At 47.1% G+C, this 20,801-nt stretch overlaps 1 protein-coding gene across 4 annotated transcripts in view; it reads left to right on the top strand.

The window, feature by feature from the left end:
* DOCK1 (dedicator of cytokinesis 1) overlaps window positions 1-20,801 on the top strand; it is a 620,618-nt gene that overhangs the window by 576,053 nt on the left and 23,764 nt on the right. For all 4 annotated transcript variants that reach the window (XM_075000462.1, XM_075000464.1, XM_075000465.1 and 1 more), the window contains 2 exons: window positions 5,231-5,429; window positions 17,000-17,153. In XM_075000462.1, the coding sequence (XP_074856563.1) occupies window positions 5,231-5,429; window positions 17,000-17,153 (353 nt within the window). The remainder of the gene's footprint in view (window positions 1-5,230; window positions 5,430-16,999; window positions 17,154-20,801) is intronic.

Raw genomic sequence — 20,801 nt, 5'->3', positions numbered from 1 at the left:
TTTAACTTTCTCAAATTTTAAGCCAAGGAACTCAAACCAGAAAAAATCATTCAAATATTCTTTAGAGCAACAGTTTTCAGCCAGTGTGCTGTAGCATACTGGTGTATGGTGGCAACTGTCCAAGTGTGTCATGGAATTTTGTCAGTTTCCCCTCACTGTGGCTGTTTGACAATTCCACGCCAGCTGGGGCTCAAGCTGCAAGGCTACCTGAGTCTCAGGTGGCGTGGGGTTCATCAGTCCACCCACCCTGACCTGGTGGCTCTTTGCAGAGCCACCATGAGGGGAAATGCCAGTCCTGCAACATCCCGATTGCACCCCAGAGGTGGCTGAAATGCTGCTTACTGTCCCAAAAGAACTGGTGGGGAGCCTACCTCCACACCCTGCCATGAAGAGTGGGAAGGAGGGTGGGAGCCAGATGAAGTGGGGATGCAGTTTATATGCCACATTCCGGCTCAAATGGGCTGGTGGAGAGGGAAGCCTACATTCCTCCCCAACTTATGAGTAATGGATTAGCTGCAGAAATTTTCAGTGGGTACTCATTTACTCAACATTCCTAGCATGGCACTGGACAGATTTTGAAAATGTGTCTGTACTCACTGTTCAAGATGCTGTAGTCTGTAGTGCACCTTGTTTAGCTTGTTGTATGCACTCTGGTGTTGCTAACACCGTAACCTTAGTAAGTGTAAGCAAATGTGACATTTATGAGCAATCGATTCAGTTGAAAAAGTGGGTGTGCCATTGAATTGTTTGTCTCATTGAACTGTGCCAAGTTACTGAAAAGGCTGGGAACTGCATCTTTAGAAATTTTCTTGGAGTGTTTACTTAAGAAAATTTAAAAACATGCTTAAATATTGAGCTCTTTATTATTTTCTTGTAAAAGTTCATTTAAAAAGTTCACTAAAACCCTAAAGGCTTCCCTGTGCAAAAAATTTTTGCTGCAGAGAAATAGATAGACAACTGTGAATGGTAAAATTGTATCTTTTCGAAAAGAGGTTATGATAGTAGGATACCAGCCTTGCATATATTCACACACTCAAAGCACATGTCTGTTTTCCAAATGCCTGAGGTTTGTACCGTTCCAGTTATGAAAATTCATCTACTATTCAAAAATCAACCTTGCCGTTAGTTATTGGCAATAAAAACCTAACCTAAAGACTCACTAACTTGTCATCCTTCCATTTGTTTTATAGCACAAAAACCTTAGAGTTGTTCTCTTATGTTCAAGTACAGTGTATGCACATATATCTTGATCTGTAGATATATTCACTCACAGCTAATCGCGTGTACATGTTCTGCATTATGTTGTTGTATAGGAAGTTGGCAGCACCGCTTATTATTAAGGTTGCCTCACACTTCCCATCATAAACTGTTTTCAGTTGCTTATAACTTTGTCAACCTTCAACCCATTTGGGTTGAATTTTTAATGCCAGATGTCTACCTCGGGTTGAATTTTCTTTGGAAGATTCCCACTGAAACAGTTGAGATTTCTGAGAACAAAACTAGTGGAAAATACATTGTTATGGCCATGTAAAAAAATTCTGGGGATTTTTTTTAACAATGTCTGATGCAGCTGTGCTTTGAAGCTGGGACATGAAATTTGGCAAGGAGGTGACTCTTTTGCTGTGCTTATGAAAATCCACCTACTCCAAGTTGGCCATGTTACGGACCTTTGAAAAAGTGCATTTTGTACATGCATAAGAGACATATGTTATACCTCAGCTAAATTCCCCGAAGGTTTCTTCTGTACTGGGCATCCTTAAGCAGTAATCTCCCTACAACTGCAGCAGCTCTGAGCTATTGTAAGTTGTCCTGGGTCCAGGTTTGGGCATCTGAATTAAGAACAGTCTCTTTGGAGTTCAAGGTGAGCTGACAGGGAAGTAGTTAGTCAAACCTGAAAATCATTACACTAGAAAATTTCCTATCAGCTCTAGTACTCCCTCCAAATTCTGCAAACAAATGAAGCAGGGGGCCAGCAGACAACAGCCTCCTTCTCTGCACAGCCCTGGTTCATACCCAGAGCAGGTCTGTCCTGGGTAGTGAATGAGACAGGAGTCTGGTAGAGAAAATAGTATGTAATTGTATAATTAAAGGTTCTGTGATAATGTATATATAGAAGGGTGCTGACTTAAGGTTGCAGATGCAGCATCAGTTGTGGCATTTCCTAACTTTTTAGCACTTGACTTTGCAATCTTAATAGCAATTTAATATACTTTTTTGTGTACGTGTATACACAGTACGCATATTTTATATACATATGAGCCTGTGATGCTCAGTAACAAGATGTCTCTGTAGTTGTTGCAGTCACCCTTGTTGACTTTGTTTTTATAGAGAGAGATCATGTTTGCATCTTTCATGTCATGTGGGACATCTCCTGCTCTCCAACATTTTAGGAGCAAGTCATAGAGGAAGGGGAAGAGCACAGCCTTGTTTGCTTTCAGGACTTCAGCTGGAATTCTGTCATTTCCTGGTGCTTTTCCATTGGAGAGAGCATCAAGAGCTTGAGAAAGTTCCTCCCCCATAGACTCTGCATCTAGCTCAGACATTTCTGGAAGAGTTGGGATGAGGCTGTCAAGTTCAGGTTGTATTGTACGCTCGTGGGAATAAAGACTTGAGTAGTTTTCCACCCATCTGGAAATCTGCAGCTTATTGTCTGTGATCACCTGTCCATTTAAATGCTTCAGTAGGGAGACTTTGGTAATGTTTGGTCCGAGTACTTTCTTCAGTCCATCATACATAGTCTTCAGGTCACCCAAATCAGATGTCTTCTGAATATTAGAACATAGATCAGCGCAATACTTGTTTGCACACCGTCTGTATTCTCTCTGAAGAACAGATCTTGCACGTTGAAGCTGATCTCTTGCACTTTGAGATGGGTTCTTTACATTATTCAAATGTGCCTTGTGTTTTTCTTTGAGAAGAGACCTAACAATGTCAGCATTTTCATCAATCCAGTCTTTGTTAGAGAATTTGTGTGTTCCAAAGGCAGATGTGGTGTATTTGTGTATTGCATCTCTGAGCATGGACCATGTTTCATCAACAGTTTGTTGGTCAGGTTTGTGTTCCATTTTGCGAGTAAGATCATCTGTGAAGACAGAGCATTTCAGCCCATCTCTGGTATTGAGGGTATTGATTTTTGACTTACTACATTCCTTTGTCATGTAGCGTTTCTTTGGGAAGGCTTTCACTCTGCTGATGATCAAGGAGTGATCAGTGTCACAATCTGTGCTGTGGTATGCGCATGTAAATTTGATGGTGTTGAGATGTTTCCTGCATACCAGAACAAGGTCAGATTGATGCCAGTGACAGGATCTGGGGTGGCTCCATGAAATCTTGTGACACTTTTTAAAGTTAAAGGAAGTATTATTGATGCAGAGCTGATTCTGAGGTCTGAATTCAAGAAGCCTTTGACCATTTTTTTCATTTTCCCAGTACCATTGTTCCCAAGGCATTTGACACAGTTAGTAGATCAGGACTATACACAGTATTAACCAAGACTAGCTGACCACTGACGCTACTTGAGCTGATAATATCCTTTCACAAAAACATGAAAGCAACAGTGCTTTATAATGGGTCTGCTTCAGAACCATTTGCAATGAACAGCGGGTTCAAACAAGGGTGTGTTCTTGCCCCTGCCCTCGTCAGCATATTCTTCTCAGTTGTACTAAATTGTGCGTTTCAAAACTCACACAACAATGTATTTCTCCACCCAAGATTAGATGGCTCTCTCTGCAACATGGCAAGTCTCAAGGACAAAACTAAGGTCAAGAAGGTCCTCACTGGGGAACTCCTCTTCACAGATGATCCAGCTCTCATCACTCATAAGGAAGACATGCTACAGTCACCGATGGATTCTCTGTCCAGAGCCTGCAAGTTGTTTTCCCTTGACATAAGCATGAAGAAAACTGCTGTATGCACACAAGGCATACCTCAGCTACCCAATGTCATTCTGGATAATGGCCCATTAGATGTGGTTCAACAATTCTGTTACCTTGGATCTACTGTCACCACAAACCTAACCATGGACAAAGAACTGAACATTGGAATTGGGAAGGCAGCTACTATTTTTGGCAGACTTACAAAACAAGTGTGGAACAATCCTAAGCTGACAGTGAAAACAAAGATACTAATCTACCAGGCATGTGTATTGAGTATCCTGCTATCTGGTTCTGAAGCATGGACCACCTACTCGAACCAGGATCAAAAATTGAACAACTTCCATCTTTGCTGCCTCTGCAGAATTATGAACATAAACTGTCAAGATAAAGTTTCAAATGCAGACGTCCTATCAAGATCTGGCATACCCAGCCACATAGAGATCCTCAAAAGCAGAAGACTGCAATGGCTTGGTCATGTGAGAAGAATGGGTGACAAACATCTTCCCAAAGAAATCCTCTTTGGTGAACTGTCATGTGGATTGAGAACAAGAGGAAATCCAAAGCTAAGATTCAAGAATACATGCAAAAACACCATGAAAAAATTCGAGATTGATCCAAAATCCTGGGAATCTACATCATCAGATCAGAGTATCAGACAACGATTGCTACGACAGGACACATCATCCTTTGATAGTATATGTGCAAGCCACACACAAGAACTTTGTCTTAGAAGGAAAAGCTCTCAGACTTAAGACTCAGATATGCGGTTATCTCAACCAACTGTGCAAATCCACTATTGGACAGATAAGCCATGAGAGAAGCTGCAGACTCAAACACTGCCCGTAGATCCTCAACATCACTGCTAACCACTGTCTCTTGAGACAGAAAGGGGCCATAGTAGTATGAGCCTGTAAAGTGTATGTACAAGTACTGCCTGTGATACATATGTGGTGCATACGTGTTCATCAAGTAGTACATCAATTTTTGCATTATGATCATCTGTGAATTACTAAGATTTTCAGTGGGTGAGGCAGGCTGGACATCTGTAGTGGCTTATGGTGTGATATTGAAATGTGACAATATATAAACACACAGAATGATGGCCGTGTGTCTGTCTAACAGTAAATTTAGCTGAGAACCCGGAGGCAGACAATAATGGTTCTGCATTGAATTTTAGCATGAGACAATTATACTTGTTTACTGCCTTCTTTCCCCATCATTGTAAAATGTGTTTTACTTGGTTAACAAAAAATCTTTGAACTAAAAGTATACTGCTGCTCGGAACTGGGAAAATTAATTTTTTTTGACTTTACAGTAACATTTCATTGATCTAAATAAACCAAATTTTTCTTCAGGTTTGTCCTTGAACCCCTTCTACCAAAAAAGATGCATTCTAGGTCTCAAGATAAGTTGGACAAGGATGACCTAGATAAAGAGAAGAAAGAGAAGAAGAAGGAAAAAAGGAACAGCAAACACCAAGAGATATTTGATAAAGAGTTGAAATCTACCGATATTTCTCTGCAACAGTCTGAAGCAGTGATCCTTTCAGAAACGGTAATGTTGACTGAGTTTTTTATATTTGTCAGCAATAATGCTGACATTTTTTACACTCCAGAAGGATCATTTTTACAGTTTGTTTTGTTTTTAGACTTAACATAACTCAAAGAAAAAATGCGAGTTTAAAATATTCATTGGCATACCAATAAGTAGATATGGTGTTTGGTATAGACTTCCTGAGAGATTGTTATATATTGCCTTTTGAAAAGTACAATAGGTGATATAATTAAAAAGAAATTCAATTGCACCATTCATGTCAAGATTCTGTTGGTACTTCTAAGTTGTTTCAATTGTCTTCTGTAAGATATAGTTGGTGGATACTTTGTGTAGTCATTTTATTTATGGCATTTACATACTCTTTATTCCTGGGAATGTTCTGCTCCAAAAATGAAAAATTCCATGCACAATTTTAATTTGTCAAAATAACTCTAAATACTCACCTCAGTTTCAGTTAGTTTTGATTTTTTTAAAAAATACCTATCAAAAATTCCCCCCAGGAACAGAGTTAAAGAAATCCCTACAACAATTCAGTTCCTATTCCACTGCTGCTAGATCCTAACCAGGAGACCAGGTACCCACATTCCTATCCAGACCCCAGCAGTGGGGCATCCCTCTGCAACAGCCAAGACACTCATATTCACTAACTACCTTCCTAGAGCCCATCTGAGCACCACTTCCTTCCTTCAGGGCATGATGGGTATTGTAACTGCTCAAAGACCTTCTGTGATGGGGTTCAGGGGTCCCCATGCACTGTACCCCATCCACGGGCAGGAGTGACTCTCACTCAGCAGGTAGAACAGGAAGTTTGTTTAGTGGCAGCAGCCCAGTTTCTCACAGAAGAGTCAGTGCAGCAGTCAGAGACAGTCATTCCAACCCATCCTGGGGGGAGGAGCCCGAGGGGTGCCCCTCTAGGGTGTAGCTTCCCCCCTCGCCAGGCTGGCTGCCCTCCAGCTCCCTCTCCCCCCATCATCTAACTGCTGCCTCCGATTCAAAAAACCCCACTTTGGCTCCTCCCTCCTCTTTGTTCAGGGCAGAGATGTTACCTACCAGCCTAGGTTATAGTCCCAGCGTTATCCTTAGCCGCTGGGAGCTGCTCTGATTGTCTCATACACATCCAGCCTGAGTCTCACACATGCACTCCCCCCACTCCATCACACCTTCCAAATCCATTCCTTGCCTACCAGCAGCATCTTACTTGTACAGTAAACACCCAACTTACATGTAGGTTGCGTTCCTGGGCACTGGCATGTAGGTTGAATTTCATGCAAGTCAGGGGAGCTGGGAAATTGACCAGCACTGCTGTGCTGGTCAATTTCCTGGCTCCTGGGACTAGCAGGGAGCCACAAACCAGCAGCAGCCTGGGTCCCGGCCCCCAGGACTCGCGGGGAGCCATGAACCAGGTGGCAACCTGGCTCCTGGGATTGGTGGGGAGCCGCGAAACGGGCAGCAGCCTGGCCTTTCTGGCTCCCCTCCTTGCTGGAGCTGGGAAACTGACTGGCACTGCTATGCAGGTCAGTTTCTAGCTCCCAGGAATAGTGGGGAGCCACAAACCAGGCAGCACCCTGGCTCTTGGTTCCCCACCGTTCCTGCGAGCCAGGAAACTGACCAGCAAAACAGTGCTGGTGAGTTTCCCAGCTTCTGAAGCAGAGGGGGATCCAGGAAACTGACTAGAGCAGCAGTGCTGGTCAGTTTCTCAGCTCCCACAAGTGGAGGGGAATTGGGAGCCAGGCTGCCACCTGGTTCCCAGCTCCCCGCCACTCACAATTTCAACTTGTGTTAATTCAAGTAACGTGCAAGTCGAGATCACGTAAATAGGGGTTTTAGTGCATTTGCAAAGTGGTTTCTGCTGTGTGCAGCAGCTGTGCACCCCAGTTCTGTGAGGAGGAGGAAAGAACATTCTGTATACAACATTAACTTCTATGAATATTCTCTACTGTGCAGTGGCACAGGCTTCACTCAATAGCAATTCTTAGAAAGCAATTTTTAACTGAAATCTACATAAATGTTCGTTAGTTTCACTGGTAGCTGAATGTAAAGGTATTTATTGTAGTGTATCTCTTTTTTGAACTCCCCCTTCTTGGTGAATATTCCAGTACCAGGACCCCTTGGCTACGTCTACACGTGCACCCAACATCGAAATAGCTTATTTCGATGTTGCGACATCGAAATAGGCTATTTAGATGAATAACATCTACACGTCCTCCAGGGCCGGCAACGTCGATGTTCAACTTCGACGTTGCTCAGCCCAACATCGAAACAGGCGCAGCGAGGGAACGTCTACACTTCAAAGTAGCACACATCGAAATAGGGATGCCAGGCACAGCTGCAGACAGGGTCAACGGGCGGACTAGCGCTTCCGGGGCAACAGCTAGCCGCTCCCTTAAAGGGCCCCTCCCACATACACTCAGCCTGCACAGCACGCGGTCTGAGGAGCCATAGGCACACAGACCCCGAGCGCCGCAGTCATGGACCCCCAGCAGCAGCAGCAGCAGCAGCAGCAGCTAGAGGTCCACCCAGCCCTCCCGGCAGGAGCAGGGCTTGCCCTGGCTCATGTCATGTTGGGGGCAGCTGAGCACCTTCTTGCCCCAGGGGAGGAGATGCCCCCAGGGCAGCAGGGCTCAGCCCCTACCCCTGCAGCACCCCGCTCCACCCCCCGCCTCACACGCCAGCGGCTGTGGAGCTACCCCACCAGCACCGACTGGTGGGAGCGGCTGGTGCTTGGGGAGTGGGACGACGACCACTGGCTCCGGAACTTCAGGATGACCCGCCAGACATTCCTGGAGCTGTGCCAGTGGCTCACCCCCGCACTCAGGCACCAGGACACTGCCATGCGGCGTGCCCTCCCTGTGGAGAAATGGGTCGGCATCGCTGTCTGGAAGCTGGCCACTCCGGACAGCTACCGATCCATGGGGCAGCAGTTTGGTGTCGGAAAGGCCACCGTCGGGGCTGTCTTCATGGAGGTAAGAGAACCCACAGGGGGAGGCCAGGGCAGGGGGGCCAGGGCAGGGCAGAGCAGGGCAGGGCAGGGCAGGGCAGAGCAGGGCAGGGGGGCCAGAGAGGGGCAGGGCAGGGCAGAGCAGGGCAGGGCAGGGCAGGGCAGGGCATGGCAGGGGGGCCAGGGCAGGGCAGGGCAGGGGGGCCAGGGCAGGGCAGGGCCACGCACACCCTGCTCACCCCTCATTGGGGCTGTCCCATGTGCTTTCTCTGCAGGTCGTGCGTGCCATCAACTCCATGCTCCTGCACAGGCTCGTGAGGCTGGGGGACCCACAGGCCACTGTCGCCGCCTTTGCCACCCTGGGCTTCCCCAACTGCTTCGGGGCTCTGGATGGGACTCACATCCCCATCCGCGCCCCGGACCACAGTGGCGGCCGATACCTCAATCGGAAGGGCTACCATTCAGTCGTCCTGCAGGCCTTGGTGGACAGCCGGGGACGGTTCCAGGACATTTACGTGGGCTGGCCTGGCAGCACCCACGACGCCCGGGTTTTCCGCAACTCAGGCTTGTGCCGCCGGCTGGAGGCGGGGACCTACATCCCCCAGCGGGAGATCCCTCTGGGGGACACCACCATGCCCTTCTGCATCCTCGCAGATGCGGCCTACCCCCTCCGGCCGTGGCTCATGCGCCCCTACACGGGCCACCTCTCCGCCAGCCAGGAGCGCTTCAACGAGCGCCTGAACCGTGCGCGCCAGGTGGTGGAGCGCTCATTCGGCCGCCTCAAGGGACGCTGGCAATGTCTCCTCACCCGCCTGGATGCCAGCCCCAACAACATCCCCCAGATTGTGGGTGCCTGCTGCGCCCTGCACAACCTCGTGGAGAGCAAGGGGGAGAGCTTACTTCAGGGCTGGGCCGCTGAGGCCGCCAGGGCACACGTGCAGCCACATGCTGCCCCCAGTCGGCAGGTGGACCCAGAGGGGACCCGGGTCCGGGAGGCCCTACGGGCCCACTTAGAGCAACAGGCCGCGAGGTGAACTCTGCCCAGGCCCCCTACTGCCCGCCCCTTCCTCCCCCACACTCCTGCCCCAACGCCCACACCATGGAGCACCCCACCGCCCCCCTCCACTTGTCCAGGAGAAATGACAGCACGAACTTGTGGGTGAACGTAAATGTTTTTTTTGTCTTAACGAATTTTTTTTTTTTTTAAATAAAAAAATATATATATGTGAAACAGAAACCAAAAAGGAGGGACAAACATTCAACAAAACCAAGATGGGCACAAATAAAACTATGTACAACAACAAATCAAAGCACTGTGTGCCATCAAAGAAAAACCAAAAGCAGAGAGGAGAACGGGGAGAACTATGTACGGGGGGGGACGGGGCAAACAGGGGCAACACCCACACCACCCACCCAGTCCCCAAAGTCTGTCCAACAAGGGGGGGGCCACGTCCCGGGCCCCTCGCCCCTACAGCCCAGCAGTGGGCGTGCCCGGCCGGGAGCTCCGGCGGGCCTGCAGTCTGGTGCGCGGCTGGGTGGGAGCGGGCTCCACCAGAAGGTAGCGGCGCCGGCGAGTCTCGGGTGGCTCCAGGGGTCCCTCGGCGCGGTGGCCCTCGCGGGGAGGTGGTGGGGCGACGGCGGACGGCCCGGCGACGGCTGGAGCAGCTGGTGGTGGGGCTGCAGGAGCGGGCATGGCGGGCGGTGGCGCGGCCGGCGCGGCACGGGGGGCCAGGTAATCAACCAGCCGGTTGATGGTGTCCATATAGGCCCCCCATGCCTCTCTGCGCCAGGCCAGCGCCTGCTCCTGCAGCCGGAGGTGCTGCTCCGACACCTCCAGCTGCCGGCGGAGGATGGCCAGCAGCTGGGGGTCTGTGGCCGCCGCCGGTAGCAGGCGCGGGGTCCGCCGTCTGGCCCTCCGCGGGGCCGGTGGTTCTTCGGCCGAGGGGCTGCCCTGGAGCGAGGGTCCCGGAGGGCTCTCCGGGACAACCGATGCCTCGCCGGCGCTCTCTTCCGGTCCTTCGGATGGTGCAGGTGCAGGTGCAGGACACAGGAGAGGAGGGGGGAAAGAAGAATGGAGACAGGCGTTAGTGTGGGCCCCGAGCCGTGGCCTTTGTCCCTCCCGCCCTGTGCTGCAGGTTCCCCATCCCCCTCCCCGGGAGATGCTGCTGTGATGGATGGGGTTCAGGGGTCCCCCTGCCCTGCACCCCGTCCCCTGGTGGGAGCGACTCTCACTTCACCCCGCAGGGTCTGAGAGCAGGAGAGGTTTCTTAGGCCACAGATGGCCACTTTCTGGCAGGAGTGACAGCACCAGCTGTCGGAAGAGACAGTCCTTCCAACCCGTCGTGGGGAGAAGACCCCAAGGGGGGCCCCTCTGGGATGCAGCTTTCCCTCTCCTCTGGCTGGCTGCCTACCAGCTCTCCCTTCCCCTAGCCTCTACCTGTGGCCCCCGCCCTCGCCCCCCAAGTCCAAGCCAGCTCGGCTCCTCCCTCCTGTTTGTTCAGGGCAGAGGTGTCACCTGCCAGCTGTAGCGCCAGGATCCTCCTTTGGCCCTGGGAGCAACTCGGCTCGGGTGGCTCATATGTAGCCTGAGTCTCCCTTTGGCACTCCCCCCACTCCATCGCATGCTGCTGCTGCGGGGTGTCCGACCCCCTCCGCCCGGGGGCCCCTCGAGGTTCCACTCCCCCCTGGCCCGGGGATGGGGCATGGCACTGTCATGCAGGGTGGCGGGGGGCAGGGGCTGGTGGCTGCAGTGCTGTGAGGGCCATGGCCCTGGTGTCCTTGGGGCCATGGCCATGTGAGCGTGTGGGGGGCCCTGGACACATCTCTGTTCCCCCCGCCCCTCAAGCCCCGGGGTGTCCACCAGAGAGGGGTACCTACCTGTGGGTCCGCTCCTACGGTCCGGAGATCCCCGGGGGTCGGAGGCCCTGCTGCTGCTCCGGGATGGCAGGAGGAGGATCTGCAGGCTGGAATCGGTGGAGGAGGAGCCCCCCCCCTCCTCCTCCTCCTCCTCCTGCCGCGATGTCCCGGGGATGGCCTCCGGGGGGGGCCCCCGGGGTGCGGGGCTTACCTCCGGGGCGGAGTCCGTCTGCAGGGCCTGCTGGGGCTCGTCAGCCGAGGTGTCAAGGGTGGCCGGAGGGGAGGAGGTGTGCCGGGAGCCCAGGATGTCCCTGAGCTCCCTGTAAAAGGGGCAAGTGACGGGGGCGGCCCCAGATCGGCTGGCCGCATCCCGGGCCCGGGCGTAACCCTGCCGCAGCTCCTTCACCTTACTCCGGACATGGTCCGGAGTGTGGGCAGGGTGACCCCGGGCAGCCAGGCCGTCGGCCAGCCGAGCGAACGCATCCACGTTCCGCCTCTTGCTCCCCATTACCTGGAGCACCTCCTCCTCGCTCCAGAGCCCCAGCAGGTCCCGCATCTCGGCCTCCGTCCAAGAGGGGCCCCGCTGCCACTTCCCAGACTGTGTGGTCCTCTGGCTCTGTTGGCTGCCTTGGCTCCCCTTGGGGGGGGTCCCCTGGGGGCGCTGGGGGGGCTACTGGGCAGCCATGGCTGCTGACAGGGGCTGAGGGCTGTGCAGGCTCGCCGCCGCGTGTGCAGGCAGGAGCCTGCACGTTGCCTCAGCCTCCTGCAGTCAGGGCGGGGGAGGGGACCTTTAAGGGGCCGCTCCACGCAGCCACCAGTGAGCTGAGGGGCTGGAGAGAGCGTCTCTCAACCCCCCAGCTGATGGCCGCCATGGAGGACCTGTCAATTTCGACGTTGCGGGACGCGGATCGTCTACACTGTCCCTACTTCAACGTTGAATGTCGAAGTAGGGCGCTATTCCTATCTCCTCATGAGGTTAGCGACTTCGACGTCTCGCCGCCTAACGTTGAAGTTAACTTCGAAATAGCGCCCGACGCGTGTAGACGTGATGGGCGCTATTTCGAAGTTGGTGCCGCTACTTCGAAGTAGCGTGCACGTGTAGACGCAGCCCTTCATTGGTTTATGTAAATGCTTAAATTTTATTTTGTTTTTAAATTGAAAGTGTATTCACTTTTAGCTGAGTAGTAATTGCATATACTTCTAATCATCACCTTGGAATTTCAGAAGTGGCTTCTATTTTGGTGCTGTTGGTTTAAAATTTGTCATCAAGAAATTCATGTAATGGTCTCTTCACTGTGCTAATATCAAATACAGAGCAAATGTGCCAGTTAGCACAATACCTGTCCCGTGGCTGGAGTGCACCCTGGACAGACCTCAGCAAAAACTTTTATCAGAGTGCTTGTGCTGGGCATTGGATTGACACAAAGATTAATGAAGTTAAAAGCTTCTCCACTGTCTTCAGTTGGTTTTGGGTCATGTGCTAGGTTTGTTAAAAGGGAGAGTTTGTCTCCCATTACCAGCAGGAGGAGCTTTATTGCCGCTTCTGAATGAGAAGATGCATTTCACATACATTTCCAATGTGCCTCATCTGTGTGGCACAGTGCAGTCCACTGTGTGGCTATCAAGCTCTTTTAGCATTCACGTTTTGACTGAATCTAAGCATGCAGTTGACATATCTCAGATCACTTTTGCACTGACATGACTCACTGTTGAGATCAGCAATCCATCTTGGCTGTTGCTTCTGATACCAATTTGGAATCCTTCCAGTGATTTTTTTTTCCATTTTTAAACTAATTCTTACCAAAAATCTTTCTCATATAGTTATAGATTCACAGTGGTGAACATTGTATAAATACTTAGATAAATAATATTTTGAGTATATAATAGCAATTTATTTTTACTTGCTGTTTTCTGGGTGACAGCAATGTGGGTTAGGTGATTGCTGCACATTTTGGATTATCTTTTTTCACTCTTTATGCATGATGTAAGAGTTCAGTTCACAATTGTAGGCACTCTGTCTAACATTGATGTCTTAGTCTCATCTCTTAGGAGAGGTTGTGTGTCAAAACACACCTGATATATTTGGTATGTAGAATTCATCAGCATTCAGAATCTGCTGGTCTGTACAATGAGCTCACACCTTGATAACTCAGAAAGTGTGTATGTTTGCCTCTGAATATGAGAAGCTATGCTGACAGCTGCAGAGGCAGATTCTGCTGTCCTGGTGTCAGTACCCAATGACTCAGGCACTGTGCATCCTGCTGAAAAGAGATAAGAAAAGGTTACAAGGGGAAAAGGTAAGTCTGACAGACACATGGAAACAGATATTTCAGTGATGGGTACCTTAGAAATTCCTGCAATGGAAGCATATGAAACTTCCTTAGCGCACATAAGTGAATGAGAGATGGACACAAGAATGGATTTATATGGCAGTCTGCAAATTTATTAAGTTAAAAATGAGGGGAATGGATTTTTATGTATTTCTCCCATGTCCTCTCATGCCAAGAGCATCACCAAAGACAGATCCAGGTTGGTTATACTTGCAGTGATTCTGATATATTAGTCCCCATTATCAGAGCTTCTGGTCCTTTACATATATGAAGATTCACCCTCACTGGAAATTTTGTAATCAAGATTTGATATTTTTGTAAAAGATAAGGTTTAGTTCAAAAAGATACTAGTTCAGGGAGGTCCTGTGGCCAGTGTGCACATTACAATTGGTCAGGTTAGACAAACTCAATGATTCTTTCCGGCCTTCAAGTCTATGAATATATTTCCCAGGCTGAGAACTCTAATGCCAGCAGATCACCTCCTATGGGAGCATGAGTGCTGTGCTTCTATGGCATGTCCTACATTTGTCTACAGGGTTTGAGAAACTTAGAATGGAAGCAATTATTGAGAGAGAAGGATTAGAAATGAAAATAGAATAAAAGAATAAAAGAAAGGGCCGTATGAGAAGAGGGAAGGAGAACTTCATATATGATGTCTTGCATAACAACACAGATAATCAGGCTTTTGATTAGGTACATGATCTGGGACTAGTAGTCTAGGTCTTGGCTCACCTTTGCAGAGAAATATCCAAAAGTCTCTCAAAGTGAGCACAATTTGAGCAAAATAATATTGCTGTTCACTTAGGTGTACAGTGGTACAGATACAAGTTGGTGTTGCCATTTAGGATTCCTAACAACTAAATTATTCATATTAAGATCCATCTAACTTTCTGTTTTCAACTAGCAGATCTCCATTTAGCTAATCGAATCAGCCTATCCATTTTCTAAAATGATGGGCTTAACTTCATCTTATATGCTTTTTTTTATAGTGGTTAAACGGAAATCTGTTTTCATTTAAAATGACATTAACCTGCTCTGCCTTAAAAGAAAAGGGCAATTATTTTGCAAGGACTTATTGTTTCTCCTTTGTCAAATCCTATTTTCCAGGTATATTTGGCAGTACAGGAAAACATGCTGAACCAGGGTATACAGTGAATGATATTTACAAATAAGGGAAAAAAACAAAGATAAAAGTTTGAGACAACAATTCAGGATAAGGAAGACATGGTGTGATTATTGGCAAGAAATTTTTGTACCATGATTTAAAAATGTCTGTAGCTAATCTAGAATTTATGGGTCTGTTACACGAGTGGACAAGTGAGGTTCTGTGCTCTACAGTTATGTGAGGAAGTCAGACTAGATAATCATAGTGGTGTCTTCCAACCCTAAATTCTATAGCTATGGTTGCAATACCGAGTTTTGTTGACAAAACTGGTGGAATGTCCACACACAAAATGTGTTTCATCAGCAATATGTTGACAGAAGTCAGCTCTTCCACTGACAACCTTCTGCCTCTCTCAGATGAGAGAGATCGCCTTTTGTTGTCAGCTTCTGTTGATAAAATAGCTGTGTGGAAGCTCTGCGGGGGGTGTCTTTTATCGACAGATAGGGTGTCCAAAGCAATGGGCAGCCTTATCTACTGTTTTTCCGGGTGCCTGTTTTGTTGAGAGAATGGCCCATCACTTCGGCCACTCTGTTGACAGAGCAGAGCGCTCTTCCGATTGGCTTTTGTGTGTGGCTGCACACTGTGTTGACAGAACTTTTGGTGGGAAATCTCTTCCAACAGTGATTTCTGTCAACGAACAGCGGTAGTGTAACCATAGCCTATGAGTCTAAGACAAGATAGCCCTTTGCAGCTCAGGCCTGACCTGTCTGGAGTAATTAGCACCTGAAAGGAGGCCTCACTGCTTGAAAGATCAAATTAAGAAGATATTTATGGTGTAGAACCCACCCCTCACAATCGCTCTTTTGTCTAGTATGTGCGCCTGCAGTCCAAAAATATGTGATGCAATGCAATGAGAGGTGAAAATATATGTAAAGGGAGAGCATTTCTGTGCAACTGTGGTGATTTACCCTGCAATCCTGTGTTTGAATCTAATCAACTTAGCTTCATCTTGCTAGATGACAAATAAAGGAAACCTGAATGACAAAATCTGGAGACAAGCTAAGCATTTTTAATCCTAGAGAGCTGTGCTTTCAGAACTGGACATGATGTTCTAAATAAGCAGAGTGGAAAATGTCTTGGAGGGAATTCTGGAAGACACAGGTTTTTAAGAGAGATTTGTAGCATATGGAATTGAAGGTGCTATGCCAATGTATCTGTCTGGTGCTGTTGTGTATATCTGAATATCCTTTCAATCTTGAGTGATTTTGGGGGGGTTACAGGAGGACTAGTTTAACATCTAAAACTTTGAATGGATAGAAAAATGTTTTTGCATAAAAAATTATTTGCAAGAAACAACTGAACTGTGTTTCATGATGGCTGTCTTGGTGCATTTGTTACTGGCCTTGAGGACTTTAGGCTGTATTTTTAGTGTAATTTCATTTTAAAAGTATATATTAAATAAAACAGTACATGTGGCTGCTGGAGTGGGGAAAAACCAACATGTTTAGCAAACTATTCTGTAAACAAGACTTTTGATTTAGTTGTTGCGTTTATAACAGATTTTTTGCTGTGATGGAAGTTGTTGAATATCAGAATATTGTCACAACAGACCAGGAATAACTTGAAACACTGACTAAAAAAATTAAAATTGCCAGAATATATACTCTAGTTCATAAAAACCTGTTCAGGAGAAACTAAACCCACAATATTGCTCAGTATGGCCGTGTCTACACTAGCCCCAAACTTCGAAATGGCCACGCAAATGGCCATTTCGAAGTTTACTAATGAAGTGCTGAAAGGCATATTCAGCGCTTCATTAGCGTGCGGGCGGCCGCGGCACTTCGAAATTGATGCGCCTCGCCGCCGTGCGGTTCGTCCCGACGGGGCTCCTTTTCGAAAGGACCCCACCTACTTCGAAGTCCCCTTATTCCCATCAGCTCATGGGAATAAGGGGACTTTGAAGTAGGCGGTGTCCTTTCAAAAAGGAGCCCCGTTGGGATGAGCCGCGCGGCGGCGAGCCGCATCAATTTCGAAGTGCCGCGGCCGCCCGCATGCTAATGAAGTGCTGAATATGCATTTCAGCACTTCATTAGTAAACTTCAAAATGGCCATTTGCGTGGCCATTTCGAAGTTTGAGGCTAGTGTAGACGTAGCCTATAATACTCATCATTACACTATTACATTCTAGACCTAGGAAAATGTCTTATCACAATGTCAACAGCTCAAAAAGATGTGCTTTTCTTTCCAGTGTAACCTGCTGTGCTGTGATAATGTGTGTTTCAACTCAAGCTATATGACAAATGGTGAAACCATCATGATTTTATATTTTGTCATAATGCAGATCAGTCCACTGAGACCACAAAGACCGAAGAGCCAAGTTATCAATGTCACTGCAAGTGAAAGACGTTTCTCTGTCTCTCCGTCATCACCAGCTTTTCAGTCAACACCTCCTCCAATCACTCCAAGGACCAAACTTTCTTTCAGTTTACAGTCTAGTAAGTTGTTTTTAATGAAACCTTGTTTTCTTAAAATATGTTATGCAAAATTAATTATATTTCAGCTCCATTAGTCTGAAATATTTCAGAATCAACTGACCCACTTAGATCAGCAGTGGGATAATCCAATATGTATATTCACATCATGAGGCATAAATGCATTTTTGGGAGTTAACAGAGATATGGTGGTTTACACTGTATTGTTACAGATGATTTCCGGGACCTGATCGCTTGGTCATGTACATGTTATGTATACATGTTTCAGTGTAAGAACTAACTTAAAATAATGGAAATATTGTTAACTGAGTCTCACTTGTGGGGCTGTATTTGCCACATCTCTTTAGAGGTTTGGTGTAAAAACTTCAGTGACTGGAGTTTTGGTTACTTTCATTTAATACCACCTTCTCTACCTCAGTGTACATAGGAAAAAAATACCCCCTCCTCCCCCATCCTCTCCCCAAACAAGCACACATACCCTAAGTCTGCAAAGTATTTCAGGCAATTCATAAGTATTTCAGTCAAATATGCCATCGACACTGTTCCCAGAGATTCTCACCAGCATGCCCTGAATGCTCTCTGTGAGCCTCACTGGCACTGAAGATAAGCTGTAGCTTGCAAATAAACCTTAGGCTTGTGCTGTGACACACCTCTTGTGCTTCTCAAGTGACAGGAACTATTTTTGACTTTTTACTAAAACAAGAAAAACTGCTTCAAGAAATATGTTTTCTGCTCCTTTTTACAAAGTCATTTAAAAAAAAAGTTGTTTTGTAAGTGCCTAAAGATTCATGCTGTGTTGGCTTCTGCGGAATAGAAAAATACAGTCCCCAGCTGCTATAGTACCTGAGATGGATTTTTCTTTTATGTACAGTAGCTGTGTGATAGAGAATAACTTATCTTTTCCCTGCATTGCTCAGTGAACTCTTCTATGAACTTTCATACACTGGTTTCAGTCTTCAGGAACTCCTTTTATATAGCTGAATGGAGAACAGCTTGAACCTCTCTAGTCTGGCATTCTCATGTCCAGCAACATCCATAATCCAGCATGATTTTAATTAGACCAGACAACCACTTGTTATGGGCATGACCAAGTTTTCCATGGTCTGAAAAAGTTCGTTCACGGCCATCAGTTCTGTGCTGTTATGCAGCTGTATTTTACCCCTCAATGTCTTCTAAGGGTCTAGTAACCAGTGGAAGTCTTGTAATGCTGGCAGACAATATTGACAATCCCCTGGTCCGGCAAATTCTGCAGGTCCTGACAGTGCCGGCTAGAGAGATTCAAGCTGTCTAACTCCCATTTTGTGTGCACAATTAGCTTTCACAAATTCTCTTGCAGACTTTCCAGTGGTAGACACTTAGCTAAATCTCTCACTGGACACTGAACTAGAAAAAAAATTAGGAAAGAAGTTCTTTCATATATACATGCCTAACTTCTGTTACAGTTAGGAGGTACTACGCATCTGGCAAGTCCGTGTTTCTTTCTTTCTTTTGATATTTTAAAATGCTTTATTTTTAGATAAGCAAAACTTACTCAAAAGAACATTGACACACAGCAAGTTTGACTCCTTTATTCCATGTATTTATATCAACAGAACTTACTCTTCTATGTAGCAGAAGTGTGCTATAGAATCTTAGCTCTTGTGGGGAGAGAGGAAGGGTTGCCTGTTTTCGTGGTTTGAAAGATAACCTCAAAAAGATTAATCAAGTGTACATCAATGCAGTGGGCCCTACATGAGTTTCTACACAACCTGAAACAATAATTCTGACAGCTACAAACTGAGCCATTAAGTTTAGGCTTTGAAATCCAAAAATGACAATTGAGCATATTGAAAATGAGGAAATGTACCATAATGATAATTAAATATCACAGGGGTGTTTGTGCTAATTGTGCATTCATTTTCATATTTAAAACCACCATTTAAAAATTTATCTGAAACTGTCATGTAGTTTTGAAAATTTTTCTACCAGAATGCTGCAGACTCTAGGACCTTACTGCATAGTTTTGGTCCAGCTTGCTACAGAGTACACAGAGCCTTGACCTTAATTATTTGAAGAATTCCAGCTGTAACCTTTTTTGAAGAATTCTAGGATAAGAGATAATTTTTGTGAAGCAAGCTGTCTAAATGGAGTTAAGTTAATCCTATATTGAACACTGAGAATAGTACTTGCGTCTTAGTCCAAGAGAATAGAAAGTACAATTTGATAATCTGTTCCACAGAATCAAATATGGTAGAAATGAAAAAGACTTAAGTCATCTAGTTGATCCCTGCCAGTTGAGAATTGTTCCCAATGGCATATAGTCAATAAAGTTAAGGGATATACAGAAAACATTCGATGATTGTCATCTCTGATAAGCTGCCTTGCACAATTGTAGCAAAAAGAAATGATTAGACTTACGTACACTGAAATGTTCAGAATTCAAGATGAATTCAGGCTTTTGGGTTCCAAAAGATGGTTGGCATGAATACCTTGTCTTCAGGATGTCTTAAGTAGACTCGTAATATTGGGGCAAACAGTTCCTCCCTAAATCATAGCAGTGAAATTATTTGGTTTTGTTTAAATAACATTTTTCTGCAGTAAGATGACATTTTGGACATACTAGTGACTGGCCATTCAGGCCAGGTTCTTATTTTATGTTAGGTTAATGGTCTGCTAAGTGAAGTGCTGGACTTTGTCCATAGCTACATTTGAATTTTGGTTTTCAATGATAAATAGTGTGTGTTACAAATACAGTATATATCAAAGTTCTTCACTTTTGGACGTATCCTGCTTCTTCTATGTATGGCTACGTCTACACTAGAGAGTTCTGTCGACACAACTATCAGAGCATCAACATTAACAAGGTGTTCTACTAACAGTAAATCAACAGTAAACGTGGCACGTTTGTTGACCGACTTCATCCGTTCCTCCATGAGGCAGAATGCCTCTGTCAACAGAGATCTGTCAAGAGAAAGCCAGCCTGGATGTTCTGGGTGGCTTTCTGTCAACAGAAAAGGCCTCCAGAGCACTGCACAGCTGCCCTGGGGGATGCCCTGTTCACAGCAAGCGAGCTCCATAGTCCCTGCTCCAGCCATTCTTAAAGCTGCAGAGAGCCCTGGAAACCCCATGGCAGTAAGCTGTGAGCATGGAAGCAGCCCAGCAGCACACTGCTATTCAGCACACCATCAGAGCCACTCCAGAAAACAGAGCTCACTGAGATGGCAGAGATCCAGGCTCCTCCTCACCCCCTGGCCCTTACAGGGAGCAGGCTGAGGGGTTACAGGACCCACCCTGAGGGTCTAAAGGGTGGGTCCCCTCCTGGATTCAAGATTCAGGATCTCCTGGATATGTGGGGTGAGGAACAGACCCTCTTTGAACTCAAAGCCCAGAGGAGGACCACCTACACCCAGCTGGCCACCACCCTGCCAGCAACTACAGAGAGCTGCACAAGCTCTGGCAGGGAGGAAGGAACACCACCTCTCCACTGACCTCCCCCATTGACACAGCAGAGGAGGCCCCCCTACCCTGCAGCTGGAGACTGAGGAGGAAGACCAACAGCACCCTGGGGCTCAACCCCCACCGCAGCCGGAGGCAGAGATGGGGTCCAAGGCGACTGGCAGCACCCTGGTCATCCCTCTGCACTCGGACTCCTCCAGCCAGACCACCTCCAGG

This window comes from Carettochelys insculpta, chromosome 7 (assembly GCF_033958435.1).
Source record: "Carettochelys insculpta isolate YL-2023 chromosome 7, ASM3395843v1, whole genome shotgun sequence".
NCBI lineage: Eukaryota > Metazoa > Chordata > Testudines > Carettochelyidae > Carettochelys > Carettochelys insculpta.
The sequence above is the reverse complement of the archived record's forward strand: the minus strand, read 5'-3'. Positions and strand labels throughout refer to the sequence as shown.